Source organism: Bombina bombina, chromosome 5 (assembly GCF_027579735.1).
Source record: "Bombina bombina isolate aBomBom1 chromosome 5, aBomBom1.pri, whole genome shotgun sequence".
NCBI classification, from domain to species: domain Eukaryota; kingdom Metazoa; phylum Chordata; class Amphibia; order Anura; family Bombinatoridae; genus Bombina; species Bombina bombina.
In genome coordinates, this window is record NC_069503.1 from 1,012,864,000 (window position 1) to 1,012,886,448 (window position 22,449).

The following is a 22,449-nucleotide window of genomic DNA, read 5'->3' on the forward strand; positions in this document are numbered from 1 at the left end:
AAACTGCAGGTTGCCATTGTAGACCATGATGAACATACATTTTCTTTAAATAAGCCTCCAGCTTTTTGTCCATAGGATCCTTAAAAGAACAGCTATCCTCTATATAAATTGTGGTTCTTTTGGCCAGAGAAGAAATAGCCCTGTCTACCTTAGTCACAAGTGCGCCATGAGTCCCAAATGGAGTTGCAACAGGAAACCTCTTTTTAAAAACAGGTGACAGGGAAAAAAACATAATTTATGCTTACCTGATAAATTCCTTTCTTCTGTTGTGTGATCAGTCCACGGGTCATCATTACTTCTGGGATATAACTCCTCCCCAACAGGAAATGCAAGAGGATTCACCCAGCAGAGCTGCATATAGCTCCTCCCCTCTACGTCAGTCCCAGTCATTCGACCAAGAATCAACGAGAAAGGAGTAACCAAGGGTGAAGTGGTGACTGGAGTATAATTTAAAAGATATTTACCTGCCTTAAAACAGGGCGGGCCGTGGACTGATCACACAACAGAAGAAAGGAATTTATCAGGTAAGCATAAATTATGTTTTCTTCTGTTATGTGTGATCAGTCCACGGGTCATCATTACTTCTGGGATACCAATACCAAAGCAAAAGTACACGGATGACGGGAGGGATAGGCAGGCTCATTATACAGAAGGAACCACTGCCTGAAGAACCTTTCTCCCAAAAATAGCCTCCGAAGAAGCAAAAGTGTCAAATTTGTAAAATTTGGAAAAAGTATGAAGCGAAGACCAAGTTGCAGCCTTGCAAATCTGTTCAACAGAGGCCTCATTCTTAAAGGCCCAAGTGGAAGCCACAGCTCTAGTGGAGTGAGCTGTAATTCTTTCAGGAGGCTGCTGTCCAGCAGTCTCATAGGCTAAACGTATTATGCTACGAAGCCAAAAAGAGAGAGAGGTAGCAGAAGCTTTTTGACCTCTCCTCTGTCCAGAAGAAACGACAAACAGGGAAGAAGTTTGGCGAAAATCTTTAGTTGCCTGCAAGTAGAACTTGAGGGCACGAACTACATCCAGATTGTGTAGAAGACGTTCCTTCTTTGAAGAAGGATTTGGACACAAGGGTGGAACAACAATCTCTTGATTGATGTTCCTGTTAGTGACTACCTTAGGTAAGAACCCAGGTTTAGTACGCAGAACTACCTTGTCTGAGTGAAAAATCAGATAAGGAGAATCACAATGTAAGGCTGATAACTCAGAGACTCTTCGAGCCGAGGAAATAGCCATTAAAAACAGAACTTTCCAAGATAACAATTTTATATCAATGGAATGAAGGGGTTCAAACGGAACACCCTGTAAAACGTTAAGAACTAAGTTTAAACTCCATGGCGGAGCAACAGCTTTAAACACAGGCTTGATCCTAGCTAAAGCCTGACAAAAGGCCTGGACGTCTGGATTTTCTGACAGACGCCTGTGTAACAAGATGGACAGAGTTGAAATCTGTCCCTTTAATGAACTAGCTGATAAACCCTTTTCTAAACCTTCTTGTAGAAAAGACAATATCCTAGCGATCCTAACCTTACTCCAGGAGTAACCTTTGGATTCGCACCAGTATAGGTATTTACGCCATATTTTATGGTAAATCCTTCTGGTAACAGGCTTCCTAGCCTGTATCAGGGTATCAATAACCGACTCAGAAAAACCACGTTTTGATAAAATCAAGCGTTCAATTTCCAAGCAGTCAGCTTCAGAGAAGTTAGATTTTGATGTTTGAATGGACCCTGTATCAGAAGGTCCTGTCTTCGAGGTAGAGACCAAGGCGGACAGGATGACATGTCAACTAGATCTGCATACCAAGTCCTGCGTGGCCATGCAGGCGCTATTAGAATCACTGATGCTCTCTCCTGTTTGATTTTGGCAATCAATCGAGGAAGCAGCGGGAAGGGTGGAAACACATAAGCCATCCCGAAGTTCCAAGGTGCTGTCAAAGCATCTATCAGAACCGCTCCCGGATCCCTGGATCTGGACCCGTAGCGAGGAAGTTTGGCGTTCTGGCGAGACGCCATGAGATCTATCTCTGGTTTGCCCCAACGTCGAAGTATTTGGGCAAAGACCTCCGGATGAAGTTCCCACTCCCCCGGATGAAAAGTCTGGCGACTCAAGAAATCCGCCTCCCAGTTCTCCACTCCCGGGATGTGGATTGCTGACAGGTGGCAAGAGTGAGACTCTGCCCAGCGAATTATCCTTGATACTTCCATCATTGCTAGGGAGCTTCTTGTCCCTCCCTGATGGTTGATGTAAGCTACAGTCGTGATGTTGTCCGACTGAAACCTGATGAACCCCCGAGTTGTTAATTGGGGCCAAGCCAGAAGGGCATTGAGAACTGCTCTCAATTCCAGAATGTTTATTGGAAGGAGACTCTCCTCCTGATTCCATAGTCCCTGAGCCTTCAGAGAATTCCAGACAGCGCCCCAACCTAGTAGGCTGGCGTCTGTTGTTACAATTGTCCAGTCTGGCCTGCTGAATGGCATCCCCCTGGACAGGTGTGGCCGATAAAGCCACCATAGAAGAGAATTTCTGGTCTCTTGATTCAGATTCAGAGTAGGGGACAAATCTGAGTAATCCCCATTCCACTGACTTAGCATGCACAATTGCAGCGGTCTGAGGTGTAGGCGTGCAAAAGGTACTATGTCCATTGCCGCTACCATTAAGCCGATCACCTCCATGCATTGAGCTACTGACAGGTGTTGAATGGAATGAAGGACACGGCATGCATTTTGAAGCTTTGTTAACCTGTCTTCTGTCAGGTAAATCTTCATTTCTACAGAATCTATAAGAGTCCCCAAGAATGGAACTCTTGTGAGAGGAAAAAGAGAACTCTTCTTTTCGTTCACTTTCCATCCATGCGACCTTAGAAATGCCAGAACTAACTCTGTATGAGACTTGGCAGTTTGAAAGCTTGAAGCTTGTATTAGAATGTCGTCTAGGTACGGAGCTACCGAAATCCCTCGCGGTCTTAGTACCGCCAGAAGGGCCCCCAGAACCTTTGTGAAGATTCTTGGAGCCGTAGCCAATCCGAATGGAAGAGCTACAAACTGGTAGTGCCTGTCTAAGAAGGCAAACCTTAGATACCGGTGATGATCTTTGTGGATCGGTATGTGAAGGTAAGCATCTTTTAAATCCACTGTGGTCATGTACTGACCCTTTTGGATCATGGGTAAGATTGTCCGAATAGTTTCCATTTTGAACGATGGAACTCTTAGGAATTTGTTTAGAATCTTTAAATCTAAGATTGGCCTGAAAGTTCCCTCTTTTTTGGGAACCACAAACAGGTTTGAGTAGAACCCTTGTCCTTGTTCCGACCGCGGAACCGGATGGATCACTCCCATTAATAACAGATCTTGTACACAGCGTAGAAACGCTTCTTTCTTTATCTGGTTTGTTGACAACCTTGACAGATGAAATCTCCCTCTTGGGGGAGATAATTTGAAGTCTAGAAGGTATCCCTGAGATATGATCTCTAGTGCCCAGGGATCCTGAACATCTCTTGCCCAGGCCTGGGCGAAGAGAGAAAGTCTGCCCCCCACTAGATCCGGTCCCGGATCGGGGGCTCTCGGTTCATGCTGTCTTTGGGGCAGCAGCAGGTTTCCTGGCCTGCTTGCTCTTGTTCCAGGACTGGTTAGGCTTCCAGCCTTGCCTGTAACGAGCAACAGCTCCTTCCTGTTTTGGTGCAGTGGAGGTTGATGCTGCTCCTGTTTTGAAATTCCGAAAGGGACGAAAATTAGACTGTCTAGCCTTAGCTTTGGCTTTGTCTTGAGGTAGGGCGTGGCCCTTACCTCCTGTAATGTCAGCGATAATTTCTTTCAAACCGGGCCCGAATAAAGACTGCCCCTTGAAAGGTATATTAAGTAATTTGGACTTAGAAGTAACATCAGCTGACCAGGATTTTAGCCACAGCGCCCTACGTGCCTGTATGGCGAATCCTGAGTTCTTAGCCGTAAGTTTGGTTAAATGTACTACGGCCTCCGAAATGAATGAATTAGCTAGTTTAAGGACTCTAAGCCTGTCCGTAATGTCGTCTAGCGTAGATGAACTAAGGTTCTCTTCCAGAGACTCAATCCAAAATGCTGCCGCAGCCGTAATCGGCGCGATACATGCAAGGGGTTGCAATATAAAACCTTGTTGAACAAACATTTTCTTAAGGTAACCCTCTAATTTTTTATCCATTGGATCTGAAAAAGCACAGCTATCCTCCACCGGGATAGTGGTACGCTTAGCTAAAGTAGAAACTGCTCCCTCCACCTTAGGGACCGTTTGCCATAAGTCCCGTGTGGTGGCGTCTATTGGAAACATTTTTCTAAATATCGGAGGGGGTGAGAACGGCACACCGGGTCTATCCCACTCCTTAGTAACAATTTCAGTTAGTCTCTTAGGTATAGGAAAAACGTCAGTACTCGCCGGTACCGCAAAGTATTTATCCAACCTACACAGTTTCTCTGGTATTGCAACGGTGTTACAATCATTGAGAGCTGCTAAGACCTCCCCTAGTAATACACGGAGGTTCTCCAATTTAAATTTAAAATTTGAAATATCTGAATCCAATCTGTTTGGATCAGAACCGTCACCCACAGAATGAAGCTCTCCGTCCTCATGCTCTGCAAGCTGTGACGCAGTATCAGACATGGCCCTAGTATTATCAGCGCACTCTGTTCTCACCCCAGAGTGATCACGCTTGCCTCTTAGTTCTGGTAATTTAGACAAAACTTCAGTCATAACAGTAGCCATATCTTGTAATGTTATCTGTAATGGCCGCCCAGATGTACTAGGCGCCATAATATCACGCACCTCCCGGGCGGGAGATGCAGGTACTGCCGCGTGAGGCGAGTTAGTCGGCATAACTCTCCCCTCGCTGTTTGGTGAAATTTGTTCACATTGTACAGATTGACTTTTATTTAAAGTAGCATCAATACAGTTAGTACATAAATTTCTATTGGGCTCCACCTTGGCATTGGAACAAATGACACAGATATCTTCCTCTGAGTCAGACATGTTTAACACACTAGCAATAAACTTGCAACTTGGTTATAATCTTTTTTAGCAAAAACGTACTGTGCCTCAAAGAGGTACTAAACGATTAAATGACAGTTGAAATAATGAACTGAAAAACAGTTATAGCATCAAACTTTAAAACAACACAACTTTTAGCAAAGGTTTGTTCCCCTTAGTAAAATAACAATAATTAAATTTGACATAAAAATTACAGAGCAACGTTTTTATTCACAGTCAATATAAAATTCTCACAGCTCTGCTGAGAGAATCTACCTCCCTCCAAAGAAGTTTGAAGACCCCTGAGATCTGACAGAGATGAACCGGATCATGCAGGAAATATAAGAGTAACTGACTGGAATTTTTTGATGCGTAGCAAAGAGCGCCAAAAACGGCCCCTCCCTCACACACACAGCAGTGAAGAGAAACGAAACTGTCACAATTAAAAGCAAACAACTGCCAAGTGGAAAATAATGCCCAAATATTTATTCACTCAGTACCTCAGCAATGTAAACGATTCTACATTCCAGCAAAAACGTTTAACATGATAAATACTTATTAAAAGGATTAGTGACTTTTAACAGAGTAGTTCCGGTGAAATACCATCCCCAGAATACTGAAGTGTATACATACATGTCATTATAACGGTATGGCAGGATTTTCTCATCAATTCCATTCAGAAAATAAAAACTGCTACATACCTCAATGCAGATTCATCTGCCCGCTGTCCCCTGATCTGAAGCTTTTACCTCCCTCAGATGGCCGAGAACAGCAATATGATCTTAACTACTCCGGTTAAAATCATAGTAAAAAACTCTGGCAGATTCTTCCTCAAACTCTGCCAGAGAAGTAATAACACGCTCCGGTGCTATTGTAAAATAACAAACTTTTGATTGAAGTCATAAAAACTAAGTATAATCACCATAGTCCTCTCACACATCCTATCTAGTCGTTGGGTGCAAGAGAATGACTGGGACTGACGTAGAGGGGAGGAGCTATATGCAGCTCTGCTGGGTGAATCCTCTTGCATTTCCTGTTGGGGAGGAGTTATATCCCAGAAGTAATGATGACCCGTGGACTGATCACACATAACAGAAGAAAAAGGAATCATAGTATTTGTTAAGCTTACTAGATTTCTTAGGGTTGACAGCGACAGAAGAATCTGAGTCGTCCAAAGTAGCCGGTACCTCACATAGGTAAAACAATTTGGAACTCAAAGCATAATAAACATTTGTCAAAAGGAACAGACTCCTGTTCAGTAGCCGAATAATTTCCCTAATTAAAGGAATGAACACCAATTAAAAATGACAGCCATCACTTTAAGAACAACAGACTTTAGCTTTAGAGCGCCAAAAAACGCTAAGTAAAAATTATAAAGTTATAAATATTGCGCCTCTACACCTCAGACAGTCTGAGGTGCCCTACCTGAACCTTCACCAGATATCTCAACAACTTGCATAAATCGGCAAACAAGGCGCTTCTTCACCTCACAGTGAAAACACTCGGCACTACGACGCTCTGCTCAGAGAGTCTCCAGTGGAAAAGTCAACAGGCACATGACCGGCTCAAAAGAATTTGCGCAATAATATTAAAGAGTGCTTCTCCCAGAGTAAATTGACACAGTAAAGTAAAAATTGAGCCGTTATCACAAATCCTGATAAAAGCAACACAATTATGCCATCCTCCTCACTAAATAAAAAAAACTCTTGAGCCTCAGAGTTATCATCACAAACGGCAAGGCAAAACATTAACCCCTTAGTCTCCACATACCTAAACATGCCTGCACACTGCCCAGAACAAACCCTCCATAAAGGATTTATATACGTTCCAGAAATAAAATGCAGAGATATATAGTGTAAGTCTCCAGAACCTAGGAGGCAAAAGCACTTACCTGCAAATCCAGCTGTTGGAAAAACAGCTCACAAGGCGTGAAAGGACACATACTTCTTACAGAGACCTGTACAAAAAGAAAGAACAGAGTAACCAACTCTCGCTTTCCATAACTAGGGTAGTGATTATGTTAGAAAACAAAGCAAGGACAACCTCACCACTTTCTAACTGCTTAAAAGCCACCACTACTCTTACTCAAGAGATTGACGTGGACACAGCTAATCCCCAATTCTTGCTTGCAGGGAAAAGTACCCATAAAAGGAATAAAAATCTTCAGACACCAACTTCACGTCGTCCTTTGATGAGGCAAAGAGAATGACTGGGGGTTATAGGTAAGGAAAGTGACACTTAACAGCTTTGCTGGGGTGCTCTTTGCCTCCTCCTGCTGGCCAGGAGTGAATATCCCACTAGTAATTGGAATGACGTTGTGGACACTCCATGTCTTAGGAAAGAAATAGCATGCTCAATCATGAAAAAAAAGTTTGGGTTTCATGTCCCTTTAAAGTTTATCAGCGGCCTACATACATATGGTGTGTGGGCACATGCATCAGTATTCAAACTCAGAGAGCTGGCGGTGGTGTGTATTGTGTCTGTGAAGACTTAATTCATACAAGCCACTGCTGACTGAGCTTTAGTGTTTGTATACTGGTGTATAGGTCATCACAGCATGTGTGTGTGTATGCAGCTGGAAAAATATTAACTTTTACTAAAAGCATTTTATCGAATGGAAGAATATTGCTTCTATTTAAAACTAAAATGCATTCATACACATTTCAATTTTTTTCTTTCAATCCCTTTAATATAAAAAAAAATTACATTAGAGCTCCTCCATGCAAAATTAAGGGCCCCGTTTAACAAATTGCTGGTGGACAAGATATCCAGGTATTTTCCATTCAAAACTGCACAAGCAACGGCTTGTGCAGCCAGTCCCCTGCTCTTGAGTAACTAATTCTGCAAAGGCATGGGTTGTCAATCATCTTGGAAGAATAAGCATTGATTGATTTAACTAAGCCACTTCAAGAGAGAGGTTAGGGAGCAGAGTTTGCTTATAGGCATATATGCACTTTGATAAATGGAGCCCTAAAAGTATAAACAAAAGGAATAAGTACTCACGGGTCTTTATTTTCCTGCGAGCCAAACATGATCATAGACTTAAGAGCATTCCAGTCTTGTAAAACTCGTTCTAAGGCAAGCTGGGCAAACCTTGGAGGCTCTAAATCATGATCCGGCATATCAGACTCTAAAAAGAATACATAAATTAAAAAAAAAAAAAAAAAACACTAATATTGAGTTTGCTTTTAAGATCCAACCACTGTACCAGCTATGGTTTTATCCAGTTAATGGATATAATCAGAAGAAGAAGAAGAAGAAAAACACTAATTCTTCTCAGAAATATTTAAATCTTTGTATTTGTAGCTCAATCACAACAGCAACAATATGCTTTAGGTTTTTAAACCCTGCAAAGAGTTTAAGCACAGTTTTAGTCAGCTCCAGAACAGCAGTGCACAACATGGACCTAGCTGAACACATCTGGTGAGCACCACTGACTAGCTAGGTCTTGGTGATCCATTGCTACTCTGGAGCTGAGGAGGGGTTAAACACAGTTCTAAGTAACCGTACAATCAATCATTAAATACTCAATACATTACAGCATGTTCTTTTTTTGCACTTTTAACATTGCTCTGATTAGCAATGCAACATAAAACGTCATGTAAGAAATTAACATGCATTGATTAAAAAAAAAAAAAAAAATACACTTACACATTTAAAAGTAAAACAATTATAGCTTAATTTAATTTCATGTCAACTTAATTTACACTTCCCTTAGCCTTATTATTTAACAAGACTGATCAAGATGAAGTTTTGCACACCTTCTGGATTGGCAGTTTTACGATTACGATCTTCTCGAATTCTAGGTGGTCTATACTGGCAGTGTTCCACTGTTTGTCTAGCTACCGTTTGTACTAGGAAGAGAAGCAGGTGTTCCCCTCTGAAAGACAGGGACAACATAGGTTATGTTCTTGGCTAGTAGTAGCTCCAATTAGGCCAATAAATTACGCTTTTCACAAACGTATACATTATAAAGAAAGAAAATCCAATTATTACGTTTGAAAATGTGTTTAAAAAGTTTGCATACTGTATTTGGTCAAGTGCAGGATAATGCATAATTGTAAGTGTTTATCTGATGAAGGATGAAAAAACATAATTTATGTAAGAACTTACCTGATAAATTCATTTCTTTCATATTAACAAGAGTCCATGAGCTAGTGACGTATGGGATATACATTCCTACCAGGAGGGGCAAAGTTTCCCAAACCTTAAAATGCCTATAAATACACCCCTCACCACACCCACAAATCAGTTTAACGAATAGCCAAGAAGTGGGGTGATAAGAAAAAAAGTGCGAAGCATATAAAATAAGGAATTGGAATAATTGTGCTTTATACAAAAAAATCATAACCACCACAAAAAAGGGTGGGCCTCATGGACTCTTGTTAATATGAAAGAAATGAATTTATCAGGTAAGTTCTTACATAAATTATGTTTTCTTTCATGTAATTAACAAGAGTCCATGAGCTAGTGACGTATGGGATAATGACTACCCAAGATGTGGATCTTTCCACACAAGAGTCACTAGAGAGGGAGGGATAAAATAAAGACAGCCAATTCCTGCTGAAAATAATCCACACCCAAAATAAAGTTTAACAAAAAACATAAGCAGAAGATTCAAACTGAAACCGCTGCCTGAAGAACTTTTCTACCAAAAACTGCTTCAGAAGAAGAAAATACATCAAAATGGTAGAATTTAGTAAAAGTATGCAAAGAGGACCAAGTTGCTGCTTTGCAGATCTGGTCAACCGAAGCTTCATTCCTAAACGCCCAGGAAGTAGATACTGACCTAGTAGAATGAGCGGTAATTCTCTGAGGCGGAATTTTACCCGACTCAACATAGGCAAGATGAATTAAAGATTTCAACCAAGATGCAAAAGAAATGGCAGAAGCTTTCTGGCCTTTCCTAGAACCGGAAAAGATAACAAATAGACTAGAAGTCTTACAGAAAGATTTCGTAGCTTCAACATAATATTTCAAAGCTCTAACAACATCCAAAGAATGCAACGATTACTCCTTAGAATTCTTAGGATTAGGACATAATGAAGGAACCACAATTTCTCTACCAATGTTGTTGGAATTCACAACTTTAGGTAAAAATTCAAAAGAAGTTCGCAACACCGCCTTATCCTGATGAAGAATCAGAAAAGGAGACTCACAAGAAAGAGCAGATAATTCAGAAACTCTTCTGGCAGAAGAGATGGCCAAAAGGAACAAAACTTTCCAAGAAAGTAATTTAATATCCAATGAATGCATAGGTTCAAATGGAGGAGCTTGAAGAGCCCCCAGAACCAAATTCAAACTCCAAGGAGGAGAAATGGACTTAATGACAGGCTTTAAACGAACCAAAGCTTGTACAAAACAATGAATATCAGGAAGAATAGCAATCTTTCTGTGAAAAAGAACAGAAAGAGCAGAGATTTGACCTTTCAAGGAACTTGCGGACAAACCCTTATCTAAACCATCCTGAAGAAATTGTAATATTCTCGGTATTCTAAAAGAATGCCAAGAAAAATGATGAGAAAGACACCAAGAAATATAAGTCTTCCAGACTCTATAATATATCTCTCTGGATACAGATTTACGAGCCTGTAACATAGTATTAATCACAGAGTCAGAGAAACCTCTTTGACCAAGAATCAAGCGTTCAATCTCCATACCTTTAAATTTAAGGATTTCAGATCCTGATGGAAAAAAGGACCTTGAGACAAAAGGTCTGGTCTTAACGGAAGAGTCCACGGTTGGCAAGAGGCCATCCGGACAGGATCCGCATACCAAAACCTGTGAGGCCATGCCGGAGCTACCAGCAGAACAAACGAGCATTCCTTCAGAATCTTGGAGATTACTCTTGGAAGAAGAACTAGAGGCGGAAAGATATAGGCAGGATGATACTTCCAAGGAAGTGAAAATGCATCCACTGCCTCCGCCTGAGGATCCCGGGATCTGGACAGATACCTGGGAAGTTTCTTGTTTAGATGAGAAGCCATCAGATTTATTTCTGGAAGTTCCCACATTTGAACAATCTGAAGAAATACCTCTGGGTGAAGAGACCATTCGCCCGGATGCAACGTTTGGCGACTGAGATAATCCGCTTTCCAATTGTCCATACCTGGGATAAAAACCGCAGAGATTAGACAGGAGCTGGATTCCGCCCAAACCAAAATTCGAGATACTTCTTTCATAGCCAGAGGACTGTGAGTCCCTCCTTGATGATTGATGTATGCCACAGTTGTGACATTGTCTTATCTGAAAACAATGAACAACTCTCTCTTCGGAAGAGGCCAAGACTGAAGAGCTCTGAAAATTGCACTGAGTTCCAAAATATTGATCGGAAATCTCACCTCCTGAGATTCCCAAACCCCTTGTGCCGTCAGATACCCCCACACAGCTCCCCAACCTGTAAGACTTGTATCTGTTGAGATTATAGTCCAGGTCGGAAGAACAAAGAAGCCCCCTGAACTAAACGATGGTGATCTGTCCACCATGTCAGAGAGTGTCGTAAAATCGGTTTAAAGATATTAATTGAGATATCTTTGAGTAATCCCTGCACCATTGGTTCAGCATACAGAGCTGAAGAGGTCGCATGTGAAAACGAGCAAAGGAGATCGCATCTGATGCGGCAGTCCTAAGACCCAACATTTCCATGCATAAGGCTACCAAAGGGAATGATTGTGACTGAAGGTTTTGACAAGCTAATATCAATGTTAAACTTCTCTTGTCTGACAAGGACAGAGTCATAGACACTGAATTTATCTAGAAACCTAAAAAGGTTACCCTTGTCTGAGGAATCAATGAACTGATTGGTAAATTGATCCTCCAACCATGAACTTGAAGAAACAACACAAGTCGATTCGTATGAGATTCTTCGAAAATGAGAAGACTGAGCAAGTACCAAGATATCGTCCAAATAAGGAAATACCAAAACCCTATTCTCTGATTACAGAAAGAAGGGCACCGAGAACCTTTGAAAAAAATTCTTGGAACTGAGGCTAGGCCAAACAGTAGAGCCACAAAACTGGTAATGCTTGTCTAAAAAGAGAATCTCAGACACTAAAAGTGATCTGGATGAATCGGAATATGCAGATACACATCCTGTAAATCTATTGTAGACATATAATGCCCTTGCTAAACAAAAGGCAGGATAGTCCTACAGTAACCATCTTGAATGTTGGTATCCTAACATAACGATTCAATAATGATAGATCCAGAACTGGTCTGAAGGAATTGACCTTCTTTGGTACAATGAAGAGATAAAATAAAACCCCAGCCCCTGTTCCAGAACTGGAACTGGCATAAATACTCCAGCCAACTCTAGATCTGAAACACATTTCAGAAATGCTGAGCCTTGCTGTGTCAACTGGGACACGGGAAAGAAAAGAATCTCTTAGCAGGAGGCCTTAACTTGAAGCCAATTCTGTACCTTTCTGAAACAATGTTTCTGAAACCAGAGATTAAGAACGGAATTGATCCAAATTTCTTTGAAGAAAACGTAATCTGCCCCATACCAGCTGAGCTGGAATAAGGGCCGCACCTTCATAGATACTTAGGAGCTGGCTATAGGTTTCTATAAGGCTTGGATATATTCCAAACTGGAAATAGTTTCCAAACTGATACCGCTCCTGAGGATGAAGGATCAGGCTTTTGTTCCTTGTTGTGAGGAAAGGAACGAAATGATTATTTACCCTGGAAAGAAAGGGAAAGCAAAGTTGACTTAGAAGACATGTCAGCATTCCAAGTTTAATCCATAAAGCTTTTCTAGCTAAAATAGCTAGAGACATATACCTGACATCAACTCTAATGATATCAAAAGATGGTATCACCAATAAAATTATTAGCATGTTATAGAATAATAATAATGCTATAAAATTATGATCTGTTACTTGTTGCGCTAAAGCTTCTAACCAAAAAGTTGAAGCTGCAGCAACATCCGCTAAAAATATAGCAGGTCTAAGAAGATTACCTGAACATAAGTAAGCTTTTCTTAGAAAAGATTCAATTTTCCTATCTAAAGGATCCTTAAATGAAGTACTATCTGCCATAGGAATAGTAGTACATTAGCAGGAGTAGAGACAGCCCCATAACCTTAGGGATTTTTGTCCCAAAAAACTCTAATCTGTCAGATGGCACAGGATATAATTTGCTTAAACGTCTAGAAGGAGTAAATAAATTACCCAAATTATTCCATTCCCTGGAAATTACTTCAGAAATAGCATCAGGGAGATAAAACACTTCTGGAATAACTACAGGAGATTTAAAAACCTTATTTAAACGTTTACATTTAGTATCAAGAGGACCAGAATCCTCTATTTCTAATGCAAATAACACTTCTTTAAGTAAAGAACGAATAAATTCCATCTTGAACAAATACAAAGATTTATCAGCATCAACCTCTGAGACAGAAACCTCTGAACCAGAAGAACCATTATCAGTATCAGAATGATGATGTTCATTTAAAAATTCATCTGAAAAAAAGAGAAGTTTTAAAAGACTTTTATGTATACTAGAAGGAGAAATAACAGACATAGCCTTCTTAATGGATTTAAAAAATAAAATCTCTTATGTTATCAGGAACACTCTGAAAATTAGATGTTGACGGACAGCAACAGGTAATGTAACAGTACTAAAGGAAATTTTATCTGCATTAATAAGTTTGACATGACATGCAATACAAATAACAGCTGGAGAAAACAGATACCAAAAGTTTATAGCAGACTTAGCTTGGTAGCTCCAGCACTGTGCAGTGATTTTCCTGTAGTATCTTCTGACTCAGTTGCAACGTGGAACATCTTGCAATATGTAAAAGAAAAAAACAACATATAAAGCAAAATTGATCAAATTCCTTAAATGACAGTTTCAGGAATGGGAAAAAAATGCCAGTGAACAAGCTTCTAGCAACCAGAAGCAATAAATAATGGGACTTAAATAATGTGGAGACAAAAATGACGCCCATATTTTTTAGCGCCAAAAAAGACGCCCACATTATTTGGCGCCTAAATGCTTTTGGCGCCAAAAATGACGCCACATCCGGAACGCCGACATCTTTGACGCAAAATAACGTCAAAAAATGACGCAACTTCCGGCGACACGTATGACGCCGGAAACGGAAAAGAATTTTTGCGCCAAAAAAGTCCGCGCCAAGAATGACGCAATAAAATGAAGCATTTTCAGCCCCCGCGAGCCTAACAGCCCACAGGGAAAAAATTCGCCCGGATGCAACGTTTGGCGACTGAGATAATCCGCTTCCCAATTGTCTATACCTGAGATATGAACCGCAGATATTAGACAGGAGCTGGATTCCGCCCAAACCAGAATTCGAGATACTTCTTTCATAGCCAGAGGACTGTGAGTCCCTCCTTGATGATTGATGTATGCCACAGTAGTGACATTGTCTGTCTGAAAACAAATGAACGATTCTCTCTTCAGAAGAGGCCAAGACTGAAGAGCTCTGAAAATTGCACGGAGTTCCAAAATATTGATCGGCAATCTCACCTCCTGAGATTCCCAAACTCCTTGTGCCGTCAGAGATCCCCACACAGCTCCCCAACCTGTGAGACTTGCATCTGTTGAAATTACAGTCCAGGTCGGAAGCACAAAAGAAGCCCCCTGAATTAAACGATGGTGATCTGTCCACCACGTTAGAGAGTGTTGTACAATCGGTTTTAAAGATATTAATTGAGATATCTTTGTGTAATCCTTGCACCATTGATTCAGCATACAGAGCTGAAGGAGGTCGCATGTGAAAACGAGCAAAGGGGATCGCGTCCGATGCAGCAGTCATAAGACCTAGAATTTCCATGCATAAGGCTACCGAAGGGAATGATTGTGACTGAAGGTTTCGACAAGCTGAAATCAATTTTAGACGTCTCTTGTCTGTTAAAGACAGAGTCATGGACACTGAATCTATCTGGAAACCCAGAAAGGTTACCCTTGTCTGAGGAATCAATGAACTTTTTGGTGAATTGATCCTCCAACCATGATCTTGAAGAAACAACACAAGTCGATTCGTATGAGATTCTGCTAAATGTAAAGACTGAGCAAGTACCAAGATATCGTCCAAATAAGGAAATACCCCAATACCCTGTTCTCTGATTACAGACAGAAGGGCACCGAGAACCTTTGTAAAAATTCTTGGAGCTGTAGCTAGGCCAAACGGCAGAGCCACAAACTGGTAATGCTTGTCCAGAAAAGAGAATCTCAGGAACTGATAATGATCTGGATGAATTGGAATATGCAGATATGCATCCTGTAAATCTATTGTGGACATATAATGCCCTTGCTGAACAAAAGGCAAGATAGTCCTTACAGTTACCATTTTGAACGTTGGTATCCTTACATAACGATTCAATATTTTTAGATCCAGAACTGGTCTGAAGGAATTCTCCTTCTTTGGTACAATGAAGAGATTTGAATAAAACCCCATCCCCTGTTCCAGAACTGGAACTGGCATAATTACTCCAGCCAACTCTAGATCTGAAACAATTCAGAAATGCTTGAGCTTTCACTGGATTTACTGGGACACGGGAAAGAAAAAATCTCTTTGCAGGAGGTCTCATCTTGAAACCAATTCTGTACCCTTCTGAAACAATGTTCTGAATCCAAAGATTGTGAACAGAATTGATCCAAATTTCTTTGAAAAAACGTAACCTGCCCCCTACCAGCTGAGCTGGAATGAGGGCCGCACCTTCATGTGGACTTAGAAGCAGGCTTTGCCTTTCTAGAAGGCTTTGATTTATTCCAGACTGGAGATGGTTTCCAAACTGAAACTGCTCCTGAGGATGAAGGATCAGGCTTTTGTTCTTTGTTGAAACGAAAGGAACGAAAACGATTATTAGCCCTGTTTTTACCCTTAGATTTTTTATCCTGTGGTAAAAAAGTTCCTTTCCCACCAGTAACAGTTGAGATAAAAGAATCCAACTGAGAACCAAATAATTTGTTACCCTGGAAAGAAATGGAAAGTAGAGTTGATTTAGAAGCCATATCAGCATTCCAAGTTTTAAGCCATAAAGCTCTTCTAGCTAAAATAGCTAGAGACATAAACCTGACATCAACTCTGATAATATCAAAAATGGCATCACAGATAAAATTATTAGCATGCTGAAGAAGAAGAATAATATTATGAGAATCATGATCTGTTACTTGTTGCGCTAAAGTCTCCAACCAAAAAGTTGAAGCTGCAGCAACATCAGCCAATGATATAGCAGGTCTAAGAAGATTACCTGAACACAGATAAGCTTTTCTTAGAAAGGATTCAATTTTCCTATCTAAAGGATCTTTAAACGAAGTACCATCTGACGTAGGAATAGTAGTACGTTTAGCAAGGGTAGAAATAGCCCCATCGACTTTAGGGATTTTGTCCCAAAATTCTAATCTGTCAGACGGCACAGGATATAATTGCTTAAAACGTTTAGAAGGAGTAAATGAATTACCCAATTTATCCCATTCTCTGGAAATTACTTCAGAATAGCATTAGGAACAGGAAAAACTTCTGGAATAACCACAGGAGATTTAAATACCTTATCTAAACGTTTAGAATTAGTATCAAGAGGACCAGAATCCTCTATTTCTAAAGCAATTAGTACTTCTTGAAGTAAAGAACGAATAAATTCCATTTTAAATAAATATGAAGATTTATCAGCATCAATCTCTGAGACAGAATCCTCTGAACCAGAAGAGTCATCAGAATCAGAATGATGATGTTCATTTAAAAATTCAGTTTTAAAAGATTTTTTATGTTTCCTAGGAGGAGAAATAACAGACATAGCCTTCTTGATGGATTCAGAAACAAAATCTCTTATGTTATCAGGAACATTCTGCACCTTAGATGTTGAAGGAACTGCAACAGGCAATGGTACATTACTAAAGGAAATATCTGCTTTAACAAGTTTGTCATGACAATTAATACAAACAGCCGGAGGAATAGCTACCAAAAGTTTACAGCAGATACACTTAGCTTTGGTAGTTCCAGCACTAGACAGCGATTTTCCTGAAGTATCTTCTGACTCAGATGCAACGTGAGACATCTTGCAATATGAAAGAGAAAAAACAACATATAAAGCAAAATTGATCAAATTCCTTAAATGACAGTTTCAGGAATGGGAAAAAATGCCAATAAACAAGCTTCTAGTAACCAGAAGCAAAGAAAAAAAGAGACTGAAATAATGTGGAGACAAAAGCGACGCCCATATTTTTTGGCGCCTAAATGCTTTTTGGCGCCAAAAATGACGCCACATCCGGAACGCCGACATTTTTGGCGCAAAAGGACGTAAAAAAAATGACGCAACTTCCGGCGACACGTATGACGCCGGAAACAGAAAAGATTTTTTGCGCCAAAAAAGTCCGCGCCAAGAATGACGCAATAAAATGAAGCATTTTCAGCCCCCGCGAGCCTAACAGCCCACAGGGAAAAAAAGAGTCAAATTTTAAGGTAAGAAAAAAATTGATTCAAATGCATTATCCCAAATATGAAACTGACTGTCTGAAAATAAGGAATGTTGAACATCCTGAGTCAAGGCAAATAAATGTTTGAATACATATATTTAGAACTTTATAAATAAAGTGCCCAACCATAGCTTAGAGTGTCACAGAAAATAAGATTTACTTACCCCAGGACACTCATCTACATGTTTGTAGAAAGCCAAACCAGTACTGAAACGAAAATCAGCAGAGGCAATGGTATAAAAATAAGAGTATATCGTCGATCTGAAAAGGGAGGTAAGAGATGAATCTCTACGACCGATAACAGAGAACCTATGAAATAGACCCCGTAGAAGGAGATCACTGCATTCAAATAGGCAATACTCTCCTCACATCCCTCTGACATTCACTGCACGCTGAGAGGAAAACCGGGCTCCAACTTGCTGCGGAGCGCATATCAACGTAGAATCTAGCACAAACTTACTTCACCACCTCCATAGGAGGCAAAGTTTGTAAAACTGAATTGTGGGTGTGGTGAGGGGTGTATTTATAGGCATTTTGAGGTTTGGGAAACTTTGCCCCTCCTGGTAGGAATGTATATCCCATACGTCACTAGCTCATGGACTCTTGCTAATTACATGAAAGAAAACAAAAAAAATAAAATTTTAATGCAGTTATATGATACTTTTTAAAATTAAAAAAAACGATGTCAAGCAAACCAAGTCACAATGCAGCACACAGCACCAGTTCCTCTCAATAGAGTAAGACATGCTGCAGCCAAAGACTACATTGTCTACTGTAAATGCAAACATTACTGCCAGGTAGGAAAAAGAAAAAACACATGCTTACCTGATTAATTTCTTTCATGATGGCGAGAGTCTACGAGCCATCACATGTGGTTTTAAAGTAGAGGAGGAGGCAAAACACTCTACAGCATTATTTCCTTCCACTTTCCCATGATTCTATAGTGATACATATGGCCAAGAGATAGGAGAAAAACAAATTATGCTTAGCAGATAATTTCCTTTCCTTCTGTACAGGGAGAGTCCACAGCTGCATTCCTTACTTGTGGGAAATACTGAACCTGGCCACCAGGAGGCGGCAAAGACACCCCAGCCAAAGGCTCAAATACCTCCCCCACTTCCTTCATCCCCCAGTCATTCTGCCGAGGGAAGAAGGAACAGTAGGAGAAATATCAGAGTGAAAAAGGTGCCAGAAGAACAATATTAAATTTAGGGCCGTCCATCGGAGAACAAAGGTGGGATCTGTGGACTCTCCCTGTACAGAAGGAAAGGAAATTATCGGGTAAGCATAATTTATGTTTTCCTTCTTAACCCTTTCAGCACTAACGTTTTGCGCAGCGACATCACGCACAATGACGTGATGACGTCACCGCACAACTATTTAAAATAGACAATGACAAGAATAGGGAAAGGGGGCATGCTGCTTAGAAGCCTGTAACTCAGGCATCTAAGCAGCTACAGACCCCCAAGACCAACCGTTGGAAAGGTAATCACCTAAGTCTTGGGGATCAGTAAAAAAATCAGCTTAGCACCCAGGTGGGAAAGTGCTAAGCACTCAAAGAGTTAATACAGGGAGAGTCCACAGATGCATCTATTACTTGTGAGAAATTATACCCAAGCTCCAGGAGACACTTAATGCCAATGACAGGGCAAAAATAAGAGGCAGCCCCCTTTTATCTGAGGGCACCACAGCCTGCAAACCCTTCCTCCCAAAGGCTGCTTCCACAGAAGCAAATAATTTCGTTAGACAATTTAGGAAAAATAATGTAAAGAGGCCCGGGTAGCCGCCCTACAAGGCTGATCCATAGAGGACCCATCTTAAGAGCCCAAAATGATGACACTGCTCTAGATGAGCAATAATCCTCTGAGGAGACTTGTGTCCCGCTGTCTCATATGTCAAGCGGACGAAACTCCTCCACTCACCGATAAGAAAAATCGAAGATGCTTACAGACCCTTTTGCTTCCCTAGATAACAGAAAAATCTGTCCCTTCCTAAGTAGCCTGAAGATAGAACTCAAAGTACGAATCCATATTATGTGGAAAACTGTCCTTCAAGAAAGAATAGGACCTGATAAAGGAACCACAATCTCTCAATAGAAGTTGCAAAATGACACGACCTGAGGAGAAAATCCCCACTAGGGTTGAACAGCACTATTATCAAGCAACACCAGATAATGAAAGGTCACATTGCAAGAACGCAATCCAAGAGACTTCTGCACGCAGAAGCAACAGACGGAGGGGATCTTCCAATATAATAACCAATATCAACCTCATGCATAAGCTCAAAAGTAGCCCGATGCAAAAAATGCAATAACAGGATCTAAGCTCCAAGGGGGAACATCAGATCAACACCTCGACCTGACCATAGTCAGAGCCTTAACCAAAACTGTACATCCGGAAGCTCAGCGAGCCCCTGTATAGTAACAGACAGGGCCAAAACTGTCACCACAAGGAAACTAACCAAGAGGCCCTTTGCCAGACCATTCCCGATGGGGGAAAGAATCCTGGCCAACTTGATAGAGTGCCAGAGCGAACCACACTTCACAGAAGGAGGTCCCCTACAACGTAAGATATATGACTAGGAACCAGCCTATCTATGCGCTTGAAGGAGAGAACTCTAATCTCTCCAAAACCCTCTCCTGGCTAACACCAAGCGTAATCTCAACGCAGCCTGCCTCAGTGAATTAAGATCTAAAGAAGCTAAAAGGGCCCTATGTCAGCAGATCCCTGCAACAAGGTAACCCTCAGAGGGGAAAACGACGTCCCCACTAAAAAACCGCGAACCACGATCCTCGCGGTTGAGACGGAGCAAGCAGAAACATCGATATCTGCTCCTGCCAGGTTTGAGCCACCACTCGAGCAAGGAGTGATAAGGCAGAAACAGGAAATCTCGCATAGAACCTCAAAAGCACCTCTAATGCATCCATTAACTCCGCTTGAGGATCCCAAACAACAATTCTCTGAGGGTAACTAGGTATTGAAATGGGACGTCCTAAGATTTTCGTCCGGCATCCCCTTCCAGAGCAAAAATATATACGAACCCCTTGGATGAATAGCTTTTCACCAGATAAAAGGAATGTCTCTAAAGAACATCCAAACCGGATAACCACCCCCGGAGTGTGGATCGCTGATAGCGAGAAGTAGTGGGCCTGCGCTCACTACCAAACACAAGATACTACCCTCATCGCTAGGGAGCCTCTCGTTCCCTCTCAGACGGAGTTCCAAATCACCGAGAGGGAAACAGACTTGATCTATAAACCGGGACTAACCCAGTAATCAAAACAATCAGAGCAAAGACACAAATGCCTGAAGATCCACAAGTAATAAGGAGGGAAATCCTAAAACCATGGATCACATGCCCTTTCCCTCCATTCCCGACGGGTTTTCTGACCAAAGTAAAAATCGCCCCGGATGAATTAAGAAAAATACCCCTCAGGACAAAAGATCTGGACAAAGACACTAGAGAGTGATTCCCTCAACTAGCAGTACAGAAAATTCTGTTAAGACAGATTTGAAAATAGCGCCACTCCACTTCCTCAGCATACACAGAGCCTCTGCTGAGATGAGACTTGGCAAAAGGAACGAGGTTCAAGAAGGGCCACATGACTATCCTTACCACCAAAAAGCAGACCCAGTGATGGCCTGAACAGGACAGGACCTGATGAAGCTAACTCCTAACTTTCCAAAACGGAGGAAACATCCTCATGTCTATGCAGACTAAAATAGCATCCAGGAATTCCACCCTGGTGCTCAACACCAGAGAACTCTGGTCTAGATTTCTTCCAACTCTCAGGATCGAGTAAGACAAAATCCTTGGTGTTCTTTAATCAGACAAGACGATGGAAATTGATCAGAATCATCTACCGCTAGATCAGGATTCTGGCACTGCCAAGAATCCCTTGATTCCTAAAAGGCTCCGAGACGGAGGAGCAATATACTTTTTTGAAAATGCTGGTCCAGAAAACCCACTCCTAGGAACCGGAATGTTCCCTGAGGAGGAAGAGAAAATGGTATGAAAACCTTTAGTCTCCCTCAGGAACGAGGAGGCATGAAAAACTTTAGGACCTCTATGGGACCAGGAAGAGAAGTGTTTGAATGAAATTTCAAAGCTCACTCCGGATAGACACCAGGATAATGACTCAAGGAGAACAAAACCCGTCTGGGAAGGCATTCCTCTCTCTGTCTGAAAACAGAATCAAAAGGAGGAACTGCCCTTAGAGGCCGAGGTTTGAAACCTAGCTATGACCTCAAAAGACCCATGATCCGGCACGTCCCTGAACCAAGCGAATGAAAGAGCGATACTGTCCCCAACGCAATCCTATATAGGACCTGGGACTGGCCCCACATGCCAATTTAGTTTCTGAGGGCCTATGGTTTGCTTGGACCTAATCCAGGAGTGAAAACCGCTTTCAAAAACCCTTGGATAGTATCTGACCCTGGACATTAACTGGACTAAAGGACTAATAGAAAGAAACTTGTCTCATAGATTTGCTTTCTCATCAAACGGTAAACCGTCGAATAGCGGAACCAAGTTCAATCTTTCTCTCAAGCAGAAGGAAAGATTTTAGATTAAGAAGTCATATATGACAATGTACAAGGTCTGAACAGAAAAACCTGAAGCCCTAGCTTTGGGGTACGAAATCTGCGAAATCACAGATAAAAGAATCATCATCTCCAAGGCCTTAATTCTTTCAAGAGAATAATCGAGGTAACCATCCCCTCGAACCGAGACAGAGACCTCCACTAGGAAGTCTCCAGAAAAACTGACAACTAAAGTCGTCGGTACAAAAGATATCCCTCGGGATGAAACATTTTCATAAAAACAGTTTCCTCTTACAACCAAGAGCTCTAAGAATAAACTATCCATAAACAGAATAGTAAAAACAATAGGCAAGAGCACAAAAAAGTGATAGCCAAGTAGGGATGGGCAACACAACCCCCCATAGAGGCCGAGGTACTGTCACCAACTGTTATGGAAAAAAACAAAAACAAAAACAAAGCAAGGGTGAGTCTCGTG

At 41.3% G+C, this 22,449-nt stretch overlaps 1 protein-coding gene across 1 annotated transcript in view; it reads right to left on the reverse strand.

The window, feature by feature from the left end:
• UBR5 (ubiquitin protein ligase E3 component n-recognin 5) overlaps positions 1 to 22,449 on the reverse strand; it is an 877,374-nt gene that overhangs the window by 254,070 nt on the left and 600,855 nt on the right. Inside the window, exons 25-27 of the mRNA XM_053715922.1 lie at positions 8,757 to 8,875; positions 7,999 to 8,125; positions 6,183 to 6,270 (exon numbers count right to left, since the gene is read on the reverse strand). Of these exons, the coding sequence (XP_053571897.1) occupies positions 6,183 to 6,270; positions 7,999 to 8,125; positions 8,757 to 8,875 (334 nt within the window). The remainder of the gene's footprint in view (positions 1 to 6,182; positions 6,271 to 7,998; positions 8,126 to 8,756; positions 8,876 to 22,449) is intronic.